The 22,075-nt window shown below is 36.7% G+C and overlaps 1 protein-coding gene across 1 annotated transcript in view; it reads right to left on the bottom strand.

Annotated features, from left to right (window-relative positions):
- Nucleotides 1-22,075, bottom strand: part of pepd.S (peptidase D S homeolog) — a 119,907-nt gene that overhangs the window by 57,618 nt on the left and 40,214 nt on the right. The window contains 3 exon segments of the mRNA NM_001086356.1: nucleotides 2,161-2,238; nucleotides 8,207-8,275; nucleotides 21,230-21,276. Of these exon segments, the coding sequence (NP_001079825.1) occupies nucleotides 2,161-2,238; nucleotides 8,207-8,275; nucleotides 21,230-21,276 (194 nt within the window).

The raw sequence follows: 22,075 nt of genomic DNA, 5'->3' as shown, positions 1-22,075 counted from the left end.
TGCCCATGAGCTCCGCTGTGTCTACTCTGCACCGATATGTGAGCAAACTCCAAGGAGCAATTTCATTCAACTAACTATGTGGGGGGGGGGGGGGGGCAGGGAGGCGGGTAGGTAGAGGATTTTAGTTCTCCTTAATAACACTTTAATTTTTTGATGTTACTTTTCCTTTATGGGGTAATTTCCTTTTAGGTTAACTTTTAGGGGTCTTACACCAGCATCAAGTTGGGTAGCACCTGAGTTCGGTGCATGCATGTGTCTATACAGAAAGGTCTGGAAACATGGGCTGTGTTTCTAATTTTGTTACTCTGCTGCTGTGTAGCCAGGGGGCAGTCATTGAAAGCTGAAAAAAAGTTGAAAAGGCACAGGATACACAACAGATAACCATAACAGATAAGCTCTGTAGTATGCAGGTATGGGACTTGTTATCCAGAATGCTCGGGACCTGGGATGTTCCAGATAACAGATCTTTCCATAATTTGGATCTTCATACCTTAAGTCCACTAATTAGTCATGTAAACATTAAATAAACCCAACAGGCTCATTTAGATTCCAATTAATTATACCTTAGTTGGGATCAAGTACATACAAAATTTGGATTATATGATTATAATGGAGTCTATGGCAAATGGCTTTTCCGTTATTTGGAGCCTTCTGGATAACGGGTTTCCATATAACGGATCCCATATCTGTACAATGGGATTCTTCAGAACTTACAGTATATGTTATCTATTGTGTATCCTGTGCTTAAATGGCTGCCCCCATGGCTACACAGCAGCTTGTTTATATAAACTATTGTAGTCTACCTGACGCAAACAACAGCTTTACCAGTGCAAGGCAACAATACATTGTATTGTAATCCTTTTAAAAAACATTTGTTTTTTTGGGGGTTACTATTCCTTTAAGGAAGGATTTAGACATGCAAAATGTTCCTGAAAGGAAAATAAATTGTTAAATGTAGAACTATTATTTAACCTTTACAGAAGAACTGATGCAAAGAAACATTAACAAACGTTTAAAGGGAAAACCATTTGCCAAAATAAAATAAAAACTGAAGCAAAGAAGTTTGATACCCAGGGTAAAGTTACATTTATATGTATCACACTAGTACTAACTTAATTATAAAACATTAAAAGCAAAGACATGTAATACTATTCAATTAATTGTGCCAGTGAAATTACCGGAAAACAAATTGCTAAATGCTTAAATTAAATCACGATGAAAGCGTCATGTGCTTGAACGAGTTAAAATATAATGTACTACAGGTATGGAACCTGTTATCCAGAATGCTCGGGACATGGGGTTTTCCGGATAACGGATCTCTCCGTAATTTGGGTCTTCATGCCTTAAGTCTACTAGAAATTAATTTAAACATTAAATAAACCCAATAGGCTGGGTTTGCTTCCAATAAGGATTAATTATATCTTAGTTGGGATCAAGTACAAGCTACTGTTTTATTATTACAGAGAAAAAGGAAATCATTTTTAAAAAATTGGATTATTTGGATAAAATGGAGTCTATAGGAGACAGCCATTCCGTAATTCGGAGCTTTCTGGATATCGGGTTTCCGGATAAGGGAACCTATACCTGTACTTATATTCAGACTTCAGACAACAATTCCAGATAATAGATCCCATACCTGTATAATATTTGCAGACATCTGTAACCCTAGTTTCAGCAGCTGGTGTGCTAAGTGTGTGAGACTTTGAAGAAAAAAAGGCTTGAGAACAATAATGAAAACTAAATTTGCGGTTTTCTTTGCAGTAGTCAAAATATCACAATTTACCTTGGACCTAGACAACTAAAAAGCGTCAAACACAGATATAAATAAATTGCCTTGGCAACGCTATAGCACTGATTTACTAAACTTCATACTCTAAAGGAACCCTTAAGGAGACCAAGCACATGGCATTTTCTCAGTTAGTAAACACTTTCCTGACAGTTAGGAATGGGGTTTTAATGAATTCACACATATATTAAAACAGAGCAAAGCAGCATCACTTCCTCAAAATGTGTTTAAGTCCTCCAAATTGTTAATCCCCAATACAATGTATTGTGAGGATAAGCAATTGAGAGAAGATTTTGATGATTTCACATTTACTACTGTATCACTCACGTGGAGGACATAGTTTCATATGCATATTTTCAGCACCAGTAACTTACCACATGTCACCATCCGTCACGGTCTTATCATTAGGAGCTCCTGCATGTCCATAATGCAAAATTGATGAATTGTCGCCACTGGTAAAAATAAACACAAAATGATTAAAGAAAAAAAAATAATTTCATTGACTTTCTTTCTGTAATTTGTAATATAAGTAATCCAAATTTTGTTTGGGAAGAACATTTTTCTTAAAGAGGTGGTTCACCTTTAAGTTAACTTTTTTTATGTTATAGAGTGGCTAATTCCAAGCAACTCTTCATTTGGTCTTCATTATTTAGTTTTTATAGTTTTTCAGTTGTTTTTCTTCTGACTCTTTCAAGCTTTCAAATGGGGGTCACTGATCCCCGTCTAAAAACGAATGCTCTGTGAGGCTACAAATGTATTATCTAGTATAAGTAATTCTAAAACAAATGAACTTGCTGAGTAATCATTGAAGACGTTTCACTACTCATCCGAGCAGCTTCTTCAGTTCAACTGACTGGTGTGGGAAGTCCTCGGCATATAAACTCTTCCACTTATCCAATCACAGTGGCTCATTGTAACTCTTTAGAAATGTTACATCTGAAACTCACAGAGGTGTGATTCTGTGGGGTTACTGTGATAGGAGAAACATCTTCAATGATTACTCAGCAAGTCCAGTTGTTTTAGAATTACTTTATCATGACCTGGATGAATGAAAATATTCATAGTCATTTGCTACAAATGTATTGTCATTGCTACCTTTTATTACTCACCTGCTATTCAGGCCTCTCCTATTCCTATTCCAGTCTCTTATTCAAATTTATGCATGGTTGCTTGGATAATTTGGACTCTAGCAACCAGATTGCTAAAAACTGCAACCTGGAGAGCTGCTGAATAAAAAGCTAAATAACTCAAAAACGACAAAAAATAAAAAATTAAGCCAATTGTAAATGGTCACTCTCTTCACCAAAGGTGCACAACACCTTTAAAGGACAAGGAAAGTCTCAAATAGAATAAGGCTAGAAATTCTGTATTTTGTATACTAAATATAAACATGAACTTACTGCACCACAAGTCTAATCAAACAAATAATTTATGCTTTCAAAGTTGGCCACAGGGGGCTGTCATCTTGTCACTTTGTTAAACATCTTTGCAAGACTAAGACTGTGCACATGCTCAGTGTGGTCTGGGCTGCTTAGGGATCGTCATAAACAAAGCTGCTTGAGTTCTGCATGGCTGGGAAGTAAGGCGGGGGCTCCCCCTGCTGTTCATAAGTATGATTGTTTCACTGCTCAGCAGTTAGGGACCATCTGACAATTCCTATCCACAGCAGTAAATGAAGGGAGAATTTCACTGCATACAGTCAGGTTTCTTATAAAAACGGTACACATTTTTTTAATTAAAATTTATTGGAGATAGGTTTCTTTTTCATTAAAGAAAGTAAAAATGGGATTTTATTTTTTTGCCTTTCCTTGTCCTTTAAGGGCTAGGTTAGATGGATGACCTTCGCAGTGTGCTAAACTGACATGGGGACATTATGTAAAATGCACATTCTACTTAACAGTAAGAAAGTGCTATTCTAGAAAAGATATCTAATTTGTAAAAAAGTTATCTGTGGGTTGGACTATATATTATTCAGATGGCACCCACAGCACCTCCTGTACACATGGAACAAGGAAACTGCAATGCAAAGACTTGTTTTACAGCAAGCTCCCTAGTATTAAAAAAAGGGACATAGTATGAAATGAGGGATAGCCAAGTAAATAGAATACAACCTGCAAATGCCTCGGTATATAGAATTAAATTTTATTATGTCTGTGTTAGAATATTGCACTTTATATTCCCATGCTTATTGCCTTTAACAAAGGTTAAGGAGAATACCCACGTTACACTTGTTAGGTTAATGACCGTTACATTTCTTATCATACTGATTTTATAATCAAATGTCTTGTCAGAGAAATATACCTCATGTTTTTTTCTAAGGAACTGTAGCATCAAACTGTTTAACAGTGAGAATGTGAGAGAAACAACTGTCAGCTTATGTCACTTAGACAGAGAAATATTATAATCTTGTGATAGAGAAGCAAAATGAAGGTGATTCTTAACAGGCTGACAATATATCATTATGTATATAGAAGGGGAAATTGCATATTTATAAGCATTGCAATTGCTCTATGGTGATGCATACATTTAAATCATAATAAATGTCAGAGGGGAAATCAAGATAAAGAACTGGTGCAATGGCAGAAACAACTGTAATTCAGACTCTGCTTCCACTCCATCATCAATTCAGGGCACTGCTGCTCTGCTACATTAGCTGCCCTAAAAACAAATAGCACAGTCCAACCCTTAATGTAAAGTTAAAGTACTTTATTTGTGGCTTTCACTATACATGGTGGTAGATCATAGGCCATCTCTATAGATGCAAAGGAACAAGAATCCTCTGCAACAAGAGGAAAGGATGACATTCAGTCTTAACATGGTGGCCTAAGTAATTATTTTTCTGTGTGTGTGGGGGGGGGGTTGTTACATACACAAGGAGACTTTTGAAACCTAAGTTAATATACAATGTGTCTCCTGATCCAATATCAACTTTTGAAATTGAAAAAAACTAAACCCAAATAGGATGTGAGATCAATTTTCATCAGTTAGATGTGTATAGAAATACCAGTGTGATAAGCATTCCTTTTCATTGGGACAACAAAACTATGCACCCCAATTAGTTCCATCCAAGATGCAACATCCTTGCAACAGGAGCTTGACAAACTGCCAATCTGGGCAGCTAAGTGGCAGATGAAATTCAATGTTGATAAATGTAAAGTCATGCACCTGGGATGTAAACATTTCTAAGCCACTTATAACCTTAATGGGACTGCACTAGGCAAATCCATTATGGAAAGGGACCTTGGAGTACTTGTAAATATTAAACTTGGCTGTAGCAAGCAATGCCAGTCAGCAGCATCAAGGGCAAATAAGGTCTTGAGCTGTATTAAAAGGGGCATAGATCTGTGGGTGGAGGGGGTTATTCTTTCACTGTACAGAGCACTGAATATGCTCTACAATTTTGGTCTCCAGCTCAAACAGGACATTGTTGAATTAGATAAGGTGCAGAGAAGGGCAACAAAGCTTGTAAAAGGTATGGAAAATCTTAGCTATGAGGAAAGAAAGTTCAGATTGTTCACGCTGGAGAAGAGGTGCTTAAGGGGTGATATGATAACTATGTATAAATATATAAGGGGATCATATAATATATATCTCTAATGCTCTATTTACCAGTAGGTCTTTTCAGCTGACACGAGGTCACTTGTAGAAGACAGGAGGTTCGGTCTAAATATTCGGAAGGGTTTCAATGAGGGCTGTGAAGATGTGGAATTCTCTCCCTGAATCGGTCGTACAGGCAGATACATTAGATAGCTTTAAGAAGGGGTTGGATGGCTTTTTAGCAAGTGAGGGAATACAGGGATATGGAAGATTATATTATGGAATTACATTTTTATCATTATATGTATGCTAAATAACTATTGTCAGGAGAGGTGGCAGGTTACTTTATCAGCTATATATTTTATTATTAATAATGGTGTATTTATTTGCTAAATCTACTGTTGTGGCCTACCAGTAAGTACCACCCTTTGGGAACCACTGCTATATTTGCTTCCTTATAAGCAAATGGGTATTATAGATAAAATGAGCTTGGTGACATTATGATATATACTTACATTTGAGAACAGCATTAAATTGCAATTTTATGTTAAAGAAGAATGAATTAAACGTCTTGTGAAGCGCTATCTTTTCAAGATTTTTATTAATGGGATCCTATTCATAGAGCTTTTCTTACTGATATGAGACCTAGGAATGGTTGACACGCTCTCTCTGAAGTATTTTGACATTTACAGAGCTGAACATGTAACCATTGTGACAGTTTAGGGAAAAATATAATCTATTTTTCTTTTTCATTTCTGTTCTGCAGAGATTGAAAAACAAAGGGCACAAATGCACCCCTAGAGAACAGCAAAAGTGCAAACCATTAAAGTGTGTGATTTATACCAAGGACGGCACACCAAGCCCATGGATTGGTTATATAGTGTAGGTTTTTCATATGTGTATAGAAATGAAGTCCACTTAAAGGAACAAGAAGAATTCAATGCAAAATGAGCAGTATCTAAAACTACTGCCTTTGGTGCACATGAAAAATACATTTCATAGTGGGTACTAGGGAAAGGTTAAAATCCTGCCTATTAAAATTTGAACAGAGGTAGCGAGTCACATATGCTAATCTCGAGATAGATCAAATATTGAATAAAGCCGAGTTAAATATTTACAATCTAACTGAAACCAGCAAATTCCAAGGCTGTTCGTCAAAAAATAAAAATGGTAATTGCATACCTTTCAATAGTCCCTAATTAGGCAAAAGTGGATGGAGTCACAGGTGTTATAACTGATACATCTCTCAGAAATGGTAGACACCTTCTTTTAATCAACTAAAGAGCTCTACAGAACAAGTTGAAATTAATTTCCATTTTTTTTTTTTTTTTTGAAAAAACAATCTAGGATATGGCAGTGCATTATATATAATATAGAAGGAATGTGCTTGAAATTGAAAATGATTTTCTCTACTATTTCCACCAATGTGTACCAGTTCTTGCTGCCTCCTTTCCCAGGTGTTTTCCCTGTAATTGGCTACCCACATCCTATTGTGCTTCTGCCAGGGACAGCGAGGAAGTGCCCACCCTTATTTGAAACAGGGATAGTAGCATATGTATAACGAGCTTCAGTAAAGGGGTCGTTTTAAAAGATAGTGATCATTTTTAGTCCAGAATGAAACCAGCATCATATATCATTGACTACATGTCCCCTTTAACGTTCTGTTGGGCTCATTCTAAGGGCAAGGCCAGACTGGTGTTTTTACTTTGCGTTTTTAAAAAAGCTTGGTCGGTGGTTACAAACGTGCAGATCTTATAGAGTTTATTGATTTGGTAGTTTCTTGACATATTGGCGTTTATGCTGAAAAACGTCAATACTGGCGTCCTGTGACGGATTTCGGATTGTAAGTGCCCTGTGAGAATTGCCATAGTGTGTTTCCATTAGTTTCTGTGGTAGTGCAGTTTATGCGTATTTATGCCCGACAGAGCTTTTTTAAAAACGCAACGTAAAAATGCCATGTCTGGCCTTGCCCTAAAAAGTTGGTATCTTCAGAGAATTTTTTTCTGGTGTCTATAGCAGAGGTGGGCTGTGAGGTTCTGTGTATCTGATTTCTAGCTATGAACAGATTATAGAATAGACTGTCAGTCAGACTGTAAATAAAGATTTCCTCATTGGAAAATTTTTAACAATTTGCCATACTCCAACACCCCTCTGAATGATTATTCCCCACTGCAAGTTAAAGTAAGCATTAATAATTAGGGGCATTGTTGCCATGCTTCAACACAATTGTTCCAGTGTGGGAAAAGAGAGAGCAAAATCTCAAACCATTACTATAATTGTTACCATTGCTTCCATTCAGTAACAAAATAAAATGGAGTGGAAAATAAACTGGCCACTCAGTATTCGGCAGTGAAGCTTTAGAAGATGTTTGAACATATGACAATGTAAACCATATCATAAAGACTTTTCAAAAGAAAATGGACCAGCTTACAAATAACAATCTAAATATACTTTAAAGAATAAAACTTACACAAACTACTGCTGAAAAATCGAACACCCATCTATACAGTTTTAAGCGCTAATTATTTTATACACAATACAAAAAACAAGACCGTGATATAACGGTCGTTTCCTAAAGGTCAGCAGAAAATATTTTGAAACAAGTACAGATAATTCTGATAAACATATTTATGATTACTAAATAAGGGCAAAAAGGAAACAAAAGAAAGTACAACTTATGATGCCATTGCTGTTGACATTTCAGGCAAAAGGTTTGTTTGCAAGTAAAGCAGAATGTTTTAATATTGCTTTTATTAAAAAAAACTGACCACTGTGATGTGTCATTGCCCTCCACTTTGGGACCCAGAGTCCACACCCCATTGGATGGTCAAAATAATAACTCCAATAATACTTAATACTTTACTTATTCAAGAAAATACCCACCTGCCACATATACAGGTATAAGAAGTGTGTCTCATGCCTCCACGTGCATAGCAGTAGTGAAGAAAAACACTGCAAAAACAAAGGAATCTCTAATTAGATTTATAAACATAAGTATAGAATACAGTTAATTCAGTGGCGAGTGCTACATAATCTGGAACAGTTTTATTATGTGCAGCCGCTGATTACTTTGTGCCGCCACAGTAAAAACAAACAGAAAAAAACAATCACACTGCCTGTACTTTAGGAATATTTATTTTGTGCCACTGCACTTCCCTCTACTGATGCTCTTCACTTTGCTGCCTCGAGTAGGGTTCAACAAGAGCTGGCAAGAAGCAGATTGCAGGTAGAAATGTACTCAAGAGCCTTTTGCTATGCTTAAGAATGATGTCTCAAGTCAGACTCTAGTACATAGTGTAGATGATATACTATGGATCTGCAGCCCTCAAACTCTTCTAGAATTAAAACTCCCGGAAACCCACCCATATGGTAACATGTACTTTGCTGGTTCTATTGGGTACAGTAAATATAATTTTATTTATTCTTGTTTCTGAAAATCTGTTACATGCTGCAGTCCTCCAGCTGTTCATGACTGCAGTTGCTGTTGACTCTCATCAATAGGCTGTGGAGGAGCCACACTACTGGTGGTACATGTTCATTTAGGCATATTTAGAGGCACATTTATCAAAGGTCGAATTTCGAATTCATGCAAGTTTTTTTTTTACTCTAATAAGTTTGGAAATATTCTAAATTTAATTAAAAAATCGAATATCTAAAACTCTCACTAATTTTACTGACTCAAAAACTAGAGTGAAGTTCGAATCAAAACTCCATTCGAATTTTTCCCTCTCTGAAAAAAACTTGAATGACAAGAAGGCTAGTAACATGTCCAAATTGGTCCCTGGACCTCTCTCATTGACTTATACATGAACTTGGCAGGTTTTAGGTGGTGAATAGTCCAATCTGAATTTTTTTTTAAAGGGCCAAAGTTTGATAAATCTTGAAATTGCAATTCGAATCGAGTTTGGATAATCCACAATTTGAATTGGAGAGCATTGACCATATGAAAAATTCGGAAATTCTAATTCCCAATTCGACCCTTAATAAGTTAGAGTCCTTATGGCTGTACTTTGTAACTCTTGGGTTTCCCGAGTAATATGCTGAGCTGCAATTATTTTACTACACATCTGTAGTATATATATATAGTTCTTTCTAAGTCAGTCCCCAGTGCCCAGTGTTATTAGAGACAAGGAGACTTTGCTTTTTTATCTTACACATAGTTTTCTTTGCTTTCTCCATCAACTGAAACATTTACAATATTTTGAAACTGCCTGTACTCTTTCTGTTTATGTGCATGGTAATAACTTGATTACATAATTAAGAATGAACATATGTTATTTTGTCATATATTTAACAAAATAGATGTGTATTACCATTAATATTTCCTTGGAGTGACATTATTTTTGTCCTTTTACGCACTGCTGTAAAAATCATACATTATAACACATCAGATCATTATTAATGGTTTAGAAAAAGCTGTACAATTCTTTGCTTTACCTACATGTTTGACAGCCACATCCCATTAAGAGGACAAGGAATTATGTTTTTTCTATAGTTATATAATGTCAACCTATTCTTTGATGCGTTACACATATTTTACATTTGTCCCTACCCAAAGGAGATTAGAATCTAGGGTCCTTATCCCATTTGCACACATTATGGTCAAATCTATCAGAAGCCAATTAACTAGCCAATATGTTTTTGGAGTGAAGAAAGAAGAATCCTGTGCAAGAATGGGGGGGGGACATATAAATTCCTTTCAGATTCATTATACTGCACATGTACCCATCGAGAATCAGTGCAGAGAATACTGGAAGTTTTGGAAAAAATGTTAACTTAGGGGCACATTTACTATGGGTCGAATATTGAGGGTTAATTAACCCTTGATATTCGACCATCGAAGTTAAATCCTTCGACTTCGAATAACGAAGTCGAAGGATTTACCGCAATTCGTTCAATCGAACGATTGAAGGATTTTAATCCATCGATCGAACGATTTTCCTTCGATCAAAAATTGCTAGGAAAGTATATGGGGACCTTCCCCATAGGCTAACATTGGTGCTCGGTAGGTTTTAGGTGGCGAAGTAGGTGGTCAAAGTTTTTTTTAAAGAGACAGTACTTCGACTTTCGAATGTCGAAAAGTGGAACGATTTTTAGTTCGAAGTCGTGGTCGAAGTAGCCAATTCGATGGTCGAAATTCGAAGTATTTTTCATTCTAATCCTTCACTTGAGCTATGTAAATGTGCCCCATGGTGTTCAGCATAATGCAAGCACTGGGCCAAAGTAAGTTGCCGCCTTCTTTAAATATAAGCCTCAGAGTATTCTGATGCATATTACTATATTTTTTCCCACAATGCAGTATTCATTCTCAGAATTCAACCATAAATGTAGGCACCTGCTATTTATTGTGCATCACAACATATGGTTTATTTACCAGTGCTATTAAGTAAGTGTAAGTAAGTTGCGTGTGGCTGTGAAATATGCAGATGAAGGTCTGGAACAACTCTCCAAGACAGGATAATCCAGTGGATTCTGTTTGTCCTGTTATTTGCACAAAAATACTTCATCAATAAATGGTCCTCTATAGTTTCACCAAAATATCAGCTGCTTGAAATTTGCCAAATAAGGTGCAACCTATTAGATTAATATCTGAGAAGGCTAAATTTGAACGTAGTGTAAGATAAACACCCAGATAAAACTGATCACTGATCTTACAGGTTACTGATACTATACTACTTTGCTATGTTCACATCATAATTTCCATTTTTGTTTCAAGGGAGACAGATTTACTGTTGTCTATTGTAAGAACATATTTAATTGTATTAAACAGGATCAGAGGGACTAATCAATAGGTTAAAAATCCTTGGCTAATAGACACTGGAAGGTGTGCTGCCTATAGGCAACTGTTGTTGGTCTGAATCAAGCACTGCACTTTGCCCCAGTAACAGCATTAATAACTATGTTAAATGATGACAGGGTTTTATCCAAGTGCAATGCTCACATCCCATACCTGGGCTTCCTGCAAAATATATTTTGGTGCACTTACACTGTATATCTCTTTATGCACTGCCCATTGGACTGCACCAATCATTAATTCTAAGGTGCGTTTCCCAAGCAGTCACTCTTTCATCTGTTTAAGTTGACACAGCAGTTGCTCTATCATTAAAGGGATACTGTCATGGGAAAAAAAAAATAATAGTGCTGCTCCAGCAGAATTCTGCACTGAAATCCAATTCTCAAAAGAGCAAACAGATTTTTTTATATTCAATTTTGAAATCTGACATGGGGCTAGACATATTGTCAATTTCCCAGCTGCCCCAAGTGATGTGACTTGTGCTCTGATAAACTTCAATCACTCTTTACTGCTGTACTGCAAGTTGGAGTGATATCACTCCCCAGCAGCCAAACCAAAGAACAATGGGAAGGTAACCAGATAGCAGCTCCCTAACACAAGATAACAGCTGCCTGATTTAAGAAAAACACTCAATAGTAAAATTCCATGTCCCACTGAGACACATTCAGTTACATTGAGAAGGAAATACAGCAGCCTGCCAGAAAGCTCTCCTAAATTGCAGGCACAAGTCACATGACCAGGGACAGCTGGGAAATTGACAAAATGTCTAGCCCCATGTCAGATTTAAAAAATGTAATATAAAAAAATCTGTTTGCTCTTTTGAGAAATGGATTTCAGTGCAGAATTCTGCTGGAGTAGCACTATTAACTAATGTGTTTTGAAAAAAACATGTTTTCCGATGACAGGATCCCTTTAAAGATAATAAAAGCATATATGTTTTAAACATATTCTGGAGAAAAACAAGATCTTTCTTTTCAACCAAGCAAATTTAGTAGTATGTATGTAGTATTTAGTCGTTTATGTAGTAATGAGCCCTGTTTAGAGTCTGTCAAAAAAACTTTTTATGTAAGCAACAGCAAATCAGCATTAAGCCTAATTAGCACGAGACTACACAGTGTTCTTTCTGAGGCGGCACATATCTGTGCCTTTTTATTTTTCACTGCTAAATCTGCTTAAATAAATTGCTGTTACAGCCATAACAATATTTTAGATGTTTGGCTTCTAATCAAAGGAGTCCAGCTTTAATGCATGGGATCCTAAAGGAGACTTAGGTATTGTGCTCTGCATAAGTCTACAGACTTACAGGGAAATTTAACTTGTTTACGGGATAGAGAAATCAGCTCAGCATCTGTAAAATCAATATACAGCCTTAAATATTAGAGTATATATAGAGTATATATCTCTGTCATATAACCATCGCCAATTTTTTCTTTCAGACTTTCCATTGCTCAGTTCAAACTACATTTGCCAGTAGTTGTAGTGATGTAATGGTTTCTTAATGGAGTTCTGCATTTAAAATACAGGTATGGGACCTGTTATCCCATAATTTGAATTCTCATACTTTAAGTCAACTAGAAAATCATGTAAACATTAAATACACCCAATAGGTTGATTCTGCTTCCAACAAGGATTAATTATACAGTATCTTAATTTGGATCTTGTACAAAGTACCATTTTATAATTATAGAGAAAAGGGAAATCCTTTTTTAAAATTTGGATAAAATGGAGTATATGGGAGGCAACCTTTCTGTAATTCTGAGCTTTCAGAATAACTGATCCGATAACTTTACAGGTATGGGACCTATTATCCAGAATGCTCGGGACATGGGGCTTTCTGGATAACGGGTCTTTGCGTAATTTGGGTCTTCCCACCTTAAGTCTACTAAAAAATCATGTAAACATTGAATTTTTTTTTTTTTGCCTCCAATAAGGATTAATTATATCTTACCTGGGATCAAGTACAAAGTACTGCTTTTTATTACAGAGAAAAATGAAATATTTTTTTAAAATTTGGATTATTTGATTATAATGGAGTTTCTGTAATTCGGAACTTTCTGGATAACGGGTTTCCGGATGACGGATCCCATACCTGTACTATTAAATGGAGGCTACCTAGTATGCAATATAAAACGAATGGCTTCTTTTGAAAGTTAATAAGGGATGGGAAAACATTTTTTTACAAAACATCTCAGTTAATTGTGCTGCTCCAGCAGACTTCTGCACTGAAATCCGTCTTTCAAAAGAGCAAACAGATTTTTTTATATTTAATTTTGAGATCTGACATGGGGCTAGACATATTTTCAGTTTCCCAGGTGCCCCCAGTCATGTTACTTGTGCTCTGATAAACTTCAGTCACTATTTACTGCTGCACTGCAAGTTGGAATGTTATCTCACCGCCCCCCCTCCCCATCAGCAGAACAATGGGAAGGTAACCAGATAACAGTTCCCTGGTAGATATAAGAACAGCACTCAATAGTAAAAATCCATGTCCCACCGCGTCTCCTTCAGTTACAGTTCAGTTCAGCAGAAGAAACAATAGCCTGCCTGAAAGCAGTTCCATAGTGCTGCACTGGCTCTTTATGAAAGCACAATCAGGCAAAATGGCCTTCTATATAGTAGAGTGAATTGTTTGCAGTACTTTAGTAATAAAAACGACATCATAAAAATTATGACAGAATCCCTTTAAAGTTACTGAATTGTCTATGTCAAGGCTGGTGACTTGCAAGCTAGATGTGGTTCGCCAAATAATTTTTATTGCCTCCAGTTTTCTCAAGTGCTCCATACTTCAATTAAATACAATCTGGCCTTTCAACTTGCTGTACAAATAATCAGCCCACTACATCTAAAAAGATGCACATCACTAGTCTATGCCATCATGTATACATCCTTTTATTATTTTGTACTGATGGTGCTTTATAAATTATAATAGAAATAATAAAAATAATAATAATTAAAGGGACCTGTCACCCAGACATAAAAATCTGTATAATAAAAGTGATTTTCAATTTAAAAATGTTTTTTTTCTTTTTTTATAAATTAAAGCATCCATACCTGTATAAAAGTATCTTAAAATCTCAGCTGTCAAGTATCTTAAAATCTCAGAGAAGCACCCTGCTCAATTTTACAAAATTTTCTTAAGGTTTACTTATTCTTTAAGATCAGATCTCCAAGAAAAGAATGTAAATTATCCCTGTCACTACGTCTTTGCAAGTGCCAGTTGCTAGGGAGAGAAGTGTAGGTTTCACCTTAGAGGTTTAAGATCAGAAATGGTGGTTTTATATAAACTGCTGAATGCCATATGTTGAGAGGTTGATATTTTCAGCCTGACATTGCTCCATTTCTGCCTTTCAACCCTATTTTTGGAGCACAAAATACACTGTTACAAGCAGAACTATAAATACGGTATATATTCTTTAAAACGAACACTATTTTTATTAAATCCTATTTGATTGACTTTAGTCTAAAACACCATAAGGAAATTAAACTAGCAATTACACCATACTGCTAGAAAACACGAACACTTTAAAGGCCATGTGGTAAGATTATGGAAACATTAAATGTAATGGTTGTATTTTTATTTTTGACAGGTGTAAAGGGGAAGCAAAATTTGAACACCGTGTTTCAAAGCACAGATTTAGAGATACATGCTTAGAAAGGCAAAAACTAGGTTTATTCTTGGCTGATGGGACTTGTGGATTTAATGACTTGATTTAGAACATATGATTGTATCTCTATTTAGAGCACATAAAGAAACAGAAGCCACAATTGCAATAAGGAACCCCTGCCTCCTTATTCTCTTACACTAACCCCTAAAGTTTCTGGGCCCAAGTGCACAGACAGCACAGCAAGTGGTTTTGCCCCCCTTAAGTCAAACAAAACACAAATATAATTTCTAGAGGACTTACCATAGCAAATAGAAATCGGCATTCAGACTATGCTTTGCTTACTGTTTAGTTGGTGCCTACTTTTAAGCTGAATTTCTGGGGAAAATACCGTATATACTCGCGTATAAGCCGAGATTTTCAGCACCCAAAATGTGCTGAAAAATTCTACCTCGGCTTATACGCGGGTCAATGGCAGCGCTACAAGGGCACCGGGAAAATATCTTTTGTTGGAGTCGAGGTTGCTGAGGACTCTGACTCCAAAACAAGGGCAGCACGCAGTGCGAGGCTAAACGCGTTTGGAAATACCTGCTTTCGCATCCCAAACGAACTTCCAAAAGGGCCAGCCAGGTGCCGCGTTGCTGGAGGCGGAAGTGCAGAACAAATGACAACTTCCGGTGTCCTCCTGCTATACCGCTGCCGTCCTGAACCCCTCTCTCACCCCCCTCTGGCCCATGGAGCCCGATGCCTTCCTGCGGGACTACGGTACCTAAAATCAGAGCGGCTGATCAGAGCGGCTGCAGCACAGGAGAGTTGCGTATTCCTTTTGCTGTTCGGCAGCACTGCTCCAGCGGTGGCTCACTAAGAAGAGTTGCTGCTGAACCGCACAGTCGGCCGCCTGCTGGAGGGAGTCTGGGGGAGGCACTTCCCATGTTCTGCTCCGTGTGGCTCCTCAACGCCCCCGGGAAGCCCCTGATGAGCTGCAGTCCGAGCTGGAGATGGACAGCGGTGTTCGACAAGTCCACCTCCCTGTCTGTGCATCTGGCACCATGCCCAACTAAACGATCAGGTACTGGGGGAGGGGTACACCCTGGCTCCTGCCCAACTAAAAGATTATGAGCTGGAGGGAGAAGAGACGAGCAGGAGAAAGGGAGAAGAGCAACAGGGAGGGAGGGAGAAGAGAAGGAGGAAGGGAGAAGAGACAAGCAGGAGGGAAGATGCTGGGAGAGAGCATTCCTGTAATAATGGGCTACACACGTTGCAGGATTGCAAGCTGACTGGGCAAGCTCATGTGCCTGCATTTATGCTGTGCCAGTGGCTGGCATGTGAATGGGCTCCTTACTAATTGCCGCTACTTGACCTGTAGTTTTACATATAAAAGTAAAGTCCTGCAGAGCAGCCCAGAAAAACACTGTCATATTATCACCATTGTCCCCTCAATTCTCATTCTATAGTCACTACAACTTGTGTGTCCATTAAGGGGGTATGAGGCTGCACTCTCTGCCCATGTGCGTCCTGGCACCCTGCTTTGCGCTGTTCACCCTGTGATGCATTTCTCACCCCTAGGCTTATACGCGAGTCAATAAGTTTTCCCAGTTTTTGTAGGTAAAATTAGGTACCTCGGCTTATACACGGGTCGGCTTATACACGAGTATATACGGTACTACATTGGGGATAAATAGCGTGGGTATTTGCTTGCTTCTCTGTAAATATGGTGCTAGTTTTCTATGGTGACTACATGGCATTGTCAGAGCGGGCCTCAATATGGTATTTTTAGGTAATTCAGTTGGCACCAGTAGGAGTGTCTATTATCAAAAAATGCAAAGGGACCCCTGTATTGACCATCTATTCAAGGCAGGTGTAAAATACATGACTTTCTTGTGCCAAAGTGTGTGTCATACAAACTACTCTGCAATAAATACAGTATAACTGGGAAATAGGGGGGCAATACAAATATGAAGTTATTTATTAAATGTCATTTTTGATACAGTTTAATGCCAATATTTAAAATAAGCACTGCACCTTGCTATTGTAAATCAGCCCTAAAGTATTTCTTGGTGCATAATCAATACTCTATAAAAAACATTTCTTATGCATGTATTTTCAGCCATGAAATATGGGGTTTCTGTCTCAATCCATCTGGTGGCCTACTGTTCAAAAGAAAACGGAAGACTGTATTATCTTTAGGGCCAACTGTACCGCCTTGTGTTCCCTTTTATGTGGCCTAGTCTGCTCTGCTACTGTTCTGTCTCACACTTATGGCCATGGACTTTATTGTCAACCTACCACAATAATATGTTATAGCTCATTTAATTTTTCATTTTTTAACATCCTACACATTTTTTGTCTAATAATTTCTGAAAGAGGCTCCCAGTTTTTAAAGGGGACCTGTCACCTGAAAAAAAATATTACAAATCCTATTTTATCATGTTAGTCAAGCAAAATTAACTTTGATTACACTATATAAATTATTTGAATCTTGATTCCTTCAGTCTGGGAATTCATAATTATATCAAGGAGGCTGGAGCCATTTTGTGGACACTGTTATTAAGGCAAGCCTTGCATCATCTCAGAATTTTTAGAATCTTGTTTGTGCACCAGAACGGGGGACCTGATGTCCATCTCCATGCACTGGCTACACAATTAAATGATAAAGAGAGAGGCCGAATGTTGGGAGAGCAGTGAAATCTAGGAATTGCTGAATGGAAAGTGAAAGTAATTGCCTGCCCCGCCCCTATGCCTAAGGCATAAAGGAGGGGCAGACAATATTTGATTGACAGCTGAGATTTTTAAAAGAGTTTACAACATCTATGAATGCTTAAATAAAAAAAACTAATTTGGATTTCATGTTTAATTTGAAAAGGACTTATTACACAGCTTTTTATGTTTGGGTGACAGGTCCACTTTAAGGCTTTGGATGTCCCTTCTTTGAGGATCAAACTGCATTACTCTTAATTTTGCATTTCTACCACTAATGAAGCTTCTGAATACCAATGAAGAATCCTGCACTGGACATTTTTACCAAATGGTATTTTTAGGAAGTCACCTTACCTCTACTCAAGATGATTCATCTGATCTACTCCACAGACAAAAATATGTTTGTAACGTCTGTGTTGTTTCTATGGGTTAATATTCCTTCTTTTGTCTTAATGGGTAGCTTATTTTATCTTTTCTTTGATGCTCCAATTGCAAAATATAGTTTAGCATAGGTAAGACAAAGCAGAATACCCTAATGCCCTCCCTTTCTCAAAAGATGTTTGCTAATAAGAGTTTTCTTGACTAAAAGAAACTTTTCAATTCTATCTCTTGAATTCAGTTTTGAAACCTACATCTTCCATTTCATCCAAAGATGTTTCTGTTTTCTATGTACCCCTTGTTCAGTCTGTAGTTTCTTATAGTTTCTCTTGTGCACAGCAGGATATTGAAGTAGAGTAAATTACTGGTTCATGCTTCTCTTGAGTCACCCCTAAATATCTCATCCATTGGCTTTGGTCTCAAAGAACATTCTTTTTGAATCATTCTGATGTCCATGCTCCTTGAGCTTCTTTAGGCTTTTTTTTTGATAATTTTACTTGAACATAGCAGTGAAGTTCCAGGGGATCCTTCTGGTAGTTTCATTAACAGTTACAAATAGTGCTCATATACTGTCAAATATCACACCTCTTTAGCATATATAATTATATTACTCCATAGCTGAATCAAAGGCAGTGTTGTGCAAAGTATGTTTTTTTGTTATCTTAAAGCACAGAGCTGTTTTAAGTAATGAAAGCAATAACTTTAAATAATTACTTAGATTTTGGGTTACAATTATTTTTGTACGACTCTATTGGCTAGCATGTTAATTTTCCCCATGAACTGTTCTTACATTTTTGTTGCTAGAAAATGTTCCATTAGATTTGATATACTTTACAATAAGTACTAAAGTAGTGCTTTATAATGGACTACATGGAGGAATGCAACAATTTACTGTTAGCGCTTTAAACTTCAAAGTGGCAAACATTCCCCTGAACAGTATTCTGTACACTCATTTTCTTAAAAGGCTGCAACAATCCAAGTTACTTTGAAAGCCATGCTGCCTAGCTAAATAATGTTTTAATCTCATATAAACCTTCCTCTATGAAGGTCAGTAGCCAAGGGAAGCATTAGCTCTAGAAAACCCATAATCACAAAATGTCTTTGGTGCCTTACTGATTATCCACGCAAATAATTTGTAGTGGCGATAAACACCCACGTTGGAAAGAAAAAGACATAGTACACAATACTTCTGCAAAATGTACAAAGTGACGGAACAAACAGCAGACGAAAATCTCTCCCCCCAGGATACGCAATAGATCAGCTCCAAAGAGGGTAGAACAATGCTCTAAAACATTTTAAACACAGAGCCAGTTTTCAGTAAGAATGTTCTGGAACGGTCAATGTTTAAAACAGTAATTTTGTTTTTTCCGGTGTTTACATTTTCATATATTTTCATGTATGAGACATTTTTTAATTGCCGCTACTTTTAATGCTTTCATTATTTTTTCAATAAAAAAATGGCTGTTTGGTGAATATTCAAGGTGCATATGTGGCTTTAAATTGAAATAAAAACAATTTAACAAGGCCATGTAAATAACTTACTGAAACTCCACTCGTGCGCCTCTTCATAAATCGATCGGGCGATCCATCGTGTGGCGCTCGATTTCTCCTCCCTGCCTTCATTATAAGAGATAGCCAGAGTGGAGAAATCGAGTGATGCACGATGGATCGTCACCGTGTCACCCTTTCTGAAGAGGAGCGCAAGCGGAGTTTTGGTAAGTTATTTATTAATAAAGACTTTGTGATTTTAAAGTTTCATTTGTCTTTGTGGGTTTTTTTTTTCGATGTATACTAACAAATTGTTTTTAAAAAAACATCGATGTTACTGGTCCTTTAAAATTAAACATGTCAATTAAATCAACAATTAAAATGCGTTGCTCAAAATATGGTTTCTTGAGTTTAGCCAAAATGAGGTTCACCTGTTTTAGAAGTTGATTATTCAATTTTGATACTAATGGTGTTGGTTTCTGACAATCTGAATTAATTACTACTCAACCTTGTACTGTGACATCTATATTGTATAGTAGAAAAGGATAAGGCCCAAAGGCAGAATAACTGCAATGCGCAATTAATGACACTAGTGTCAATAAATGCACATTGCTATATAATATTGAAGTTACATGTGTGTGTGTTGTGTATGAAACAGTTAGGGGCACATTTACTCAGTTCGAGTGAAGGAATAGAATAAAAAAAACAGCGAATTTCTAATGTTTTTTTTTGGCTACTTCAACCTTCGACTACGACTTCGACTCAAACTAAAATACGTTCCACTATTCGACCATTCGATAGTCGAAGTACTGTCTCTTTAAAAAAAAAAACTTCGACCCGATTGTGCTTGCTGCTAAGCTGCATAAATCAAGATTGGTGGAAATACAATCCTATTGGCTTTATTTAGTTGTTACATATATTTTATAAATGTATTATTTGTTATAGATTTTATAGTAGACATAAGGTATGGTGATCGAAATGATAAAAATCCCAGGTCTCAACATTATGTACTGTATAATACAATACAGGTATTGAACCTGTTATCCAGAATGCTCCGGACCTGGAGTCTTCCGGATAATAGATCTTTCCGTAATTTGGATTGTCATCCCTTAAGTCTACTAGGAAATCCTTTAAATATTAAATAAACCCAATAGGCTGGTTTTTGTCTACAATAAGGATTAATTACATCTTAGTTGGGATCAAGTACAAGGCACTGTTTTATTATTACAGAGAAAAGGAAATAATGTTTTAAAATATGGATTATATGTATAAAATGGAGTCTAAGGGAGACGGCCATTCCGTAATTTTGAGCTTTCTGGATAGTGGGTTTCCGGATAACGGATCCCATACCTGTACAAGAAAAAATGATCTTTTGAAAATCAAGTAAGGCATAAGAAGGGATCTCAAAGTCTGCAGTTCCACCACTATAAACCTAAACATACTGTACTGAAGCAGCACACAAATTATTAAAGCTTAGCTGCATGAGTTCTGCAAAGGCATCATTTCGGCACTATAATAATTCAGCAGATGTTGCGTCCTGGAGGGACATTATTTATGCACACATTTCTGGTAGAACTAAAGATTTCTTCTAGTAATTTTCTTTTGTTATAGTGTGGCAGCTTCCTGTCCCAAATGTTAAATCTAAATTTCTAGGTGTACTAGGAAAGAAATAAATAGTTTCCCTCTCGAGCTGAAATTATGCTGTACACAGTCACATGTGTAGCAGGGGTAGACCTGCATACAAAACAACAGGCATTTTTAGACTCACATAGACCTGACACAATGAGGGCCATTTACTACAAGGGTTCACTGATGACACCTACATATTAATGCAATTTTGGTGCAATCTAGTCAAATTTTAGCGACTGGCAATCTCCTGACAATATATTGATGTCTTACAACTAATATTTCGGAATCACTAATGTATTGCATAAATATCTGCTTTACCTCTCCAGTTCAAATTCTTTCATTCCAACTCTTGCGGCCTTCATGACCTGGGGAGACAGAGAAGTTAATCATTTTGGTCAAGGTGCACTCACACAGCCCAGTACTGGTATTCATTTGGATTATTTATTAAAATGGTGGTTCACATATAAATACAATTTTATAATGGTGTAAAAATTCACACAATTTCAATTGATTTTCGTTTTTTCTTTTTTTTCTTTTTTCTTTTAATAGCTTTTTGTTCAGTTTGGAATTTTAGCAGCTATCTGGTTGCTAGGCTCTAGTTTTCCCAAGAAACCAGGTGGTAGTTTATGTGAAACTAGAATACGAATAAGAGTGGCCTAAATAAAAATATAAGTAATTAAATAACAACAATTAAATACCCAGTACAAACAAGTCATCAGCTGAAAAACAACAAGGGTTATGTTTTATCTTTTTGTTTTCCATATGTTCCTTTTTCCTTTCCTTATACCTGTATCCCACCCATTGATACATTTTTTTAGAAATGTATCAATCAAGGGAGCTTACAATTTGATAAATATGCTTTTAAAAATCATAAAGGAATAAATAGAAAGTGAGTTATTCTGTGGTGAGTTCTAATCTCACATTCGATATTTGCAATCATTACAAATCAGCAGGTCTAAGGGGGGAAGTTGAAAACACACAACAAACTTCTTCAGGCATTGCAGCTACTAGGAACCAATCAGATGTTTGCTTTCAAAAAGCAGGTAGTAAATTATAACTGATGACTGGCTATTATTGGGAACTTGAGCAAATTACATTATCCCATCAGAATTACAGATACATAGCATCAGGGATTAAAGCAATGCCCTGGGAAATATTTTTTAA

This window comes from Xenopus laevis, chromosome 4S (genome assembly GCF_017654675.1).
Source record: "Xenopus laevis strain J_2021 chromosome 4S, Xenopus_laevis_v10.1, whole genome shotgun sequence".
NCBI lineage: Eukaryota > Metazoa > Chordata > Amphibia > Anura > Pipidae > Xenopus > Xenopus laevis.
This window is presented reverse-complemented; position numbering and strand designations above follow the sequence as displayed.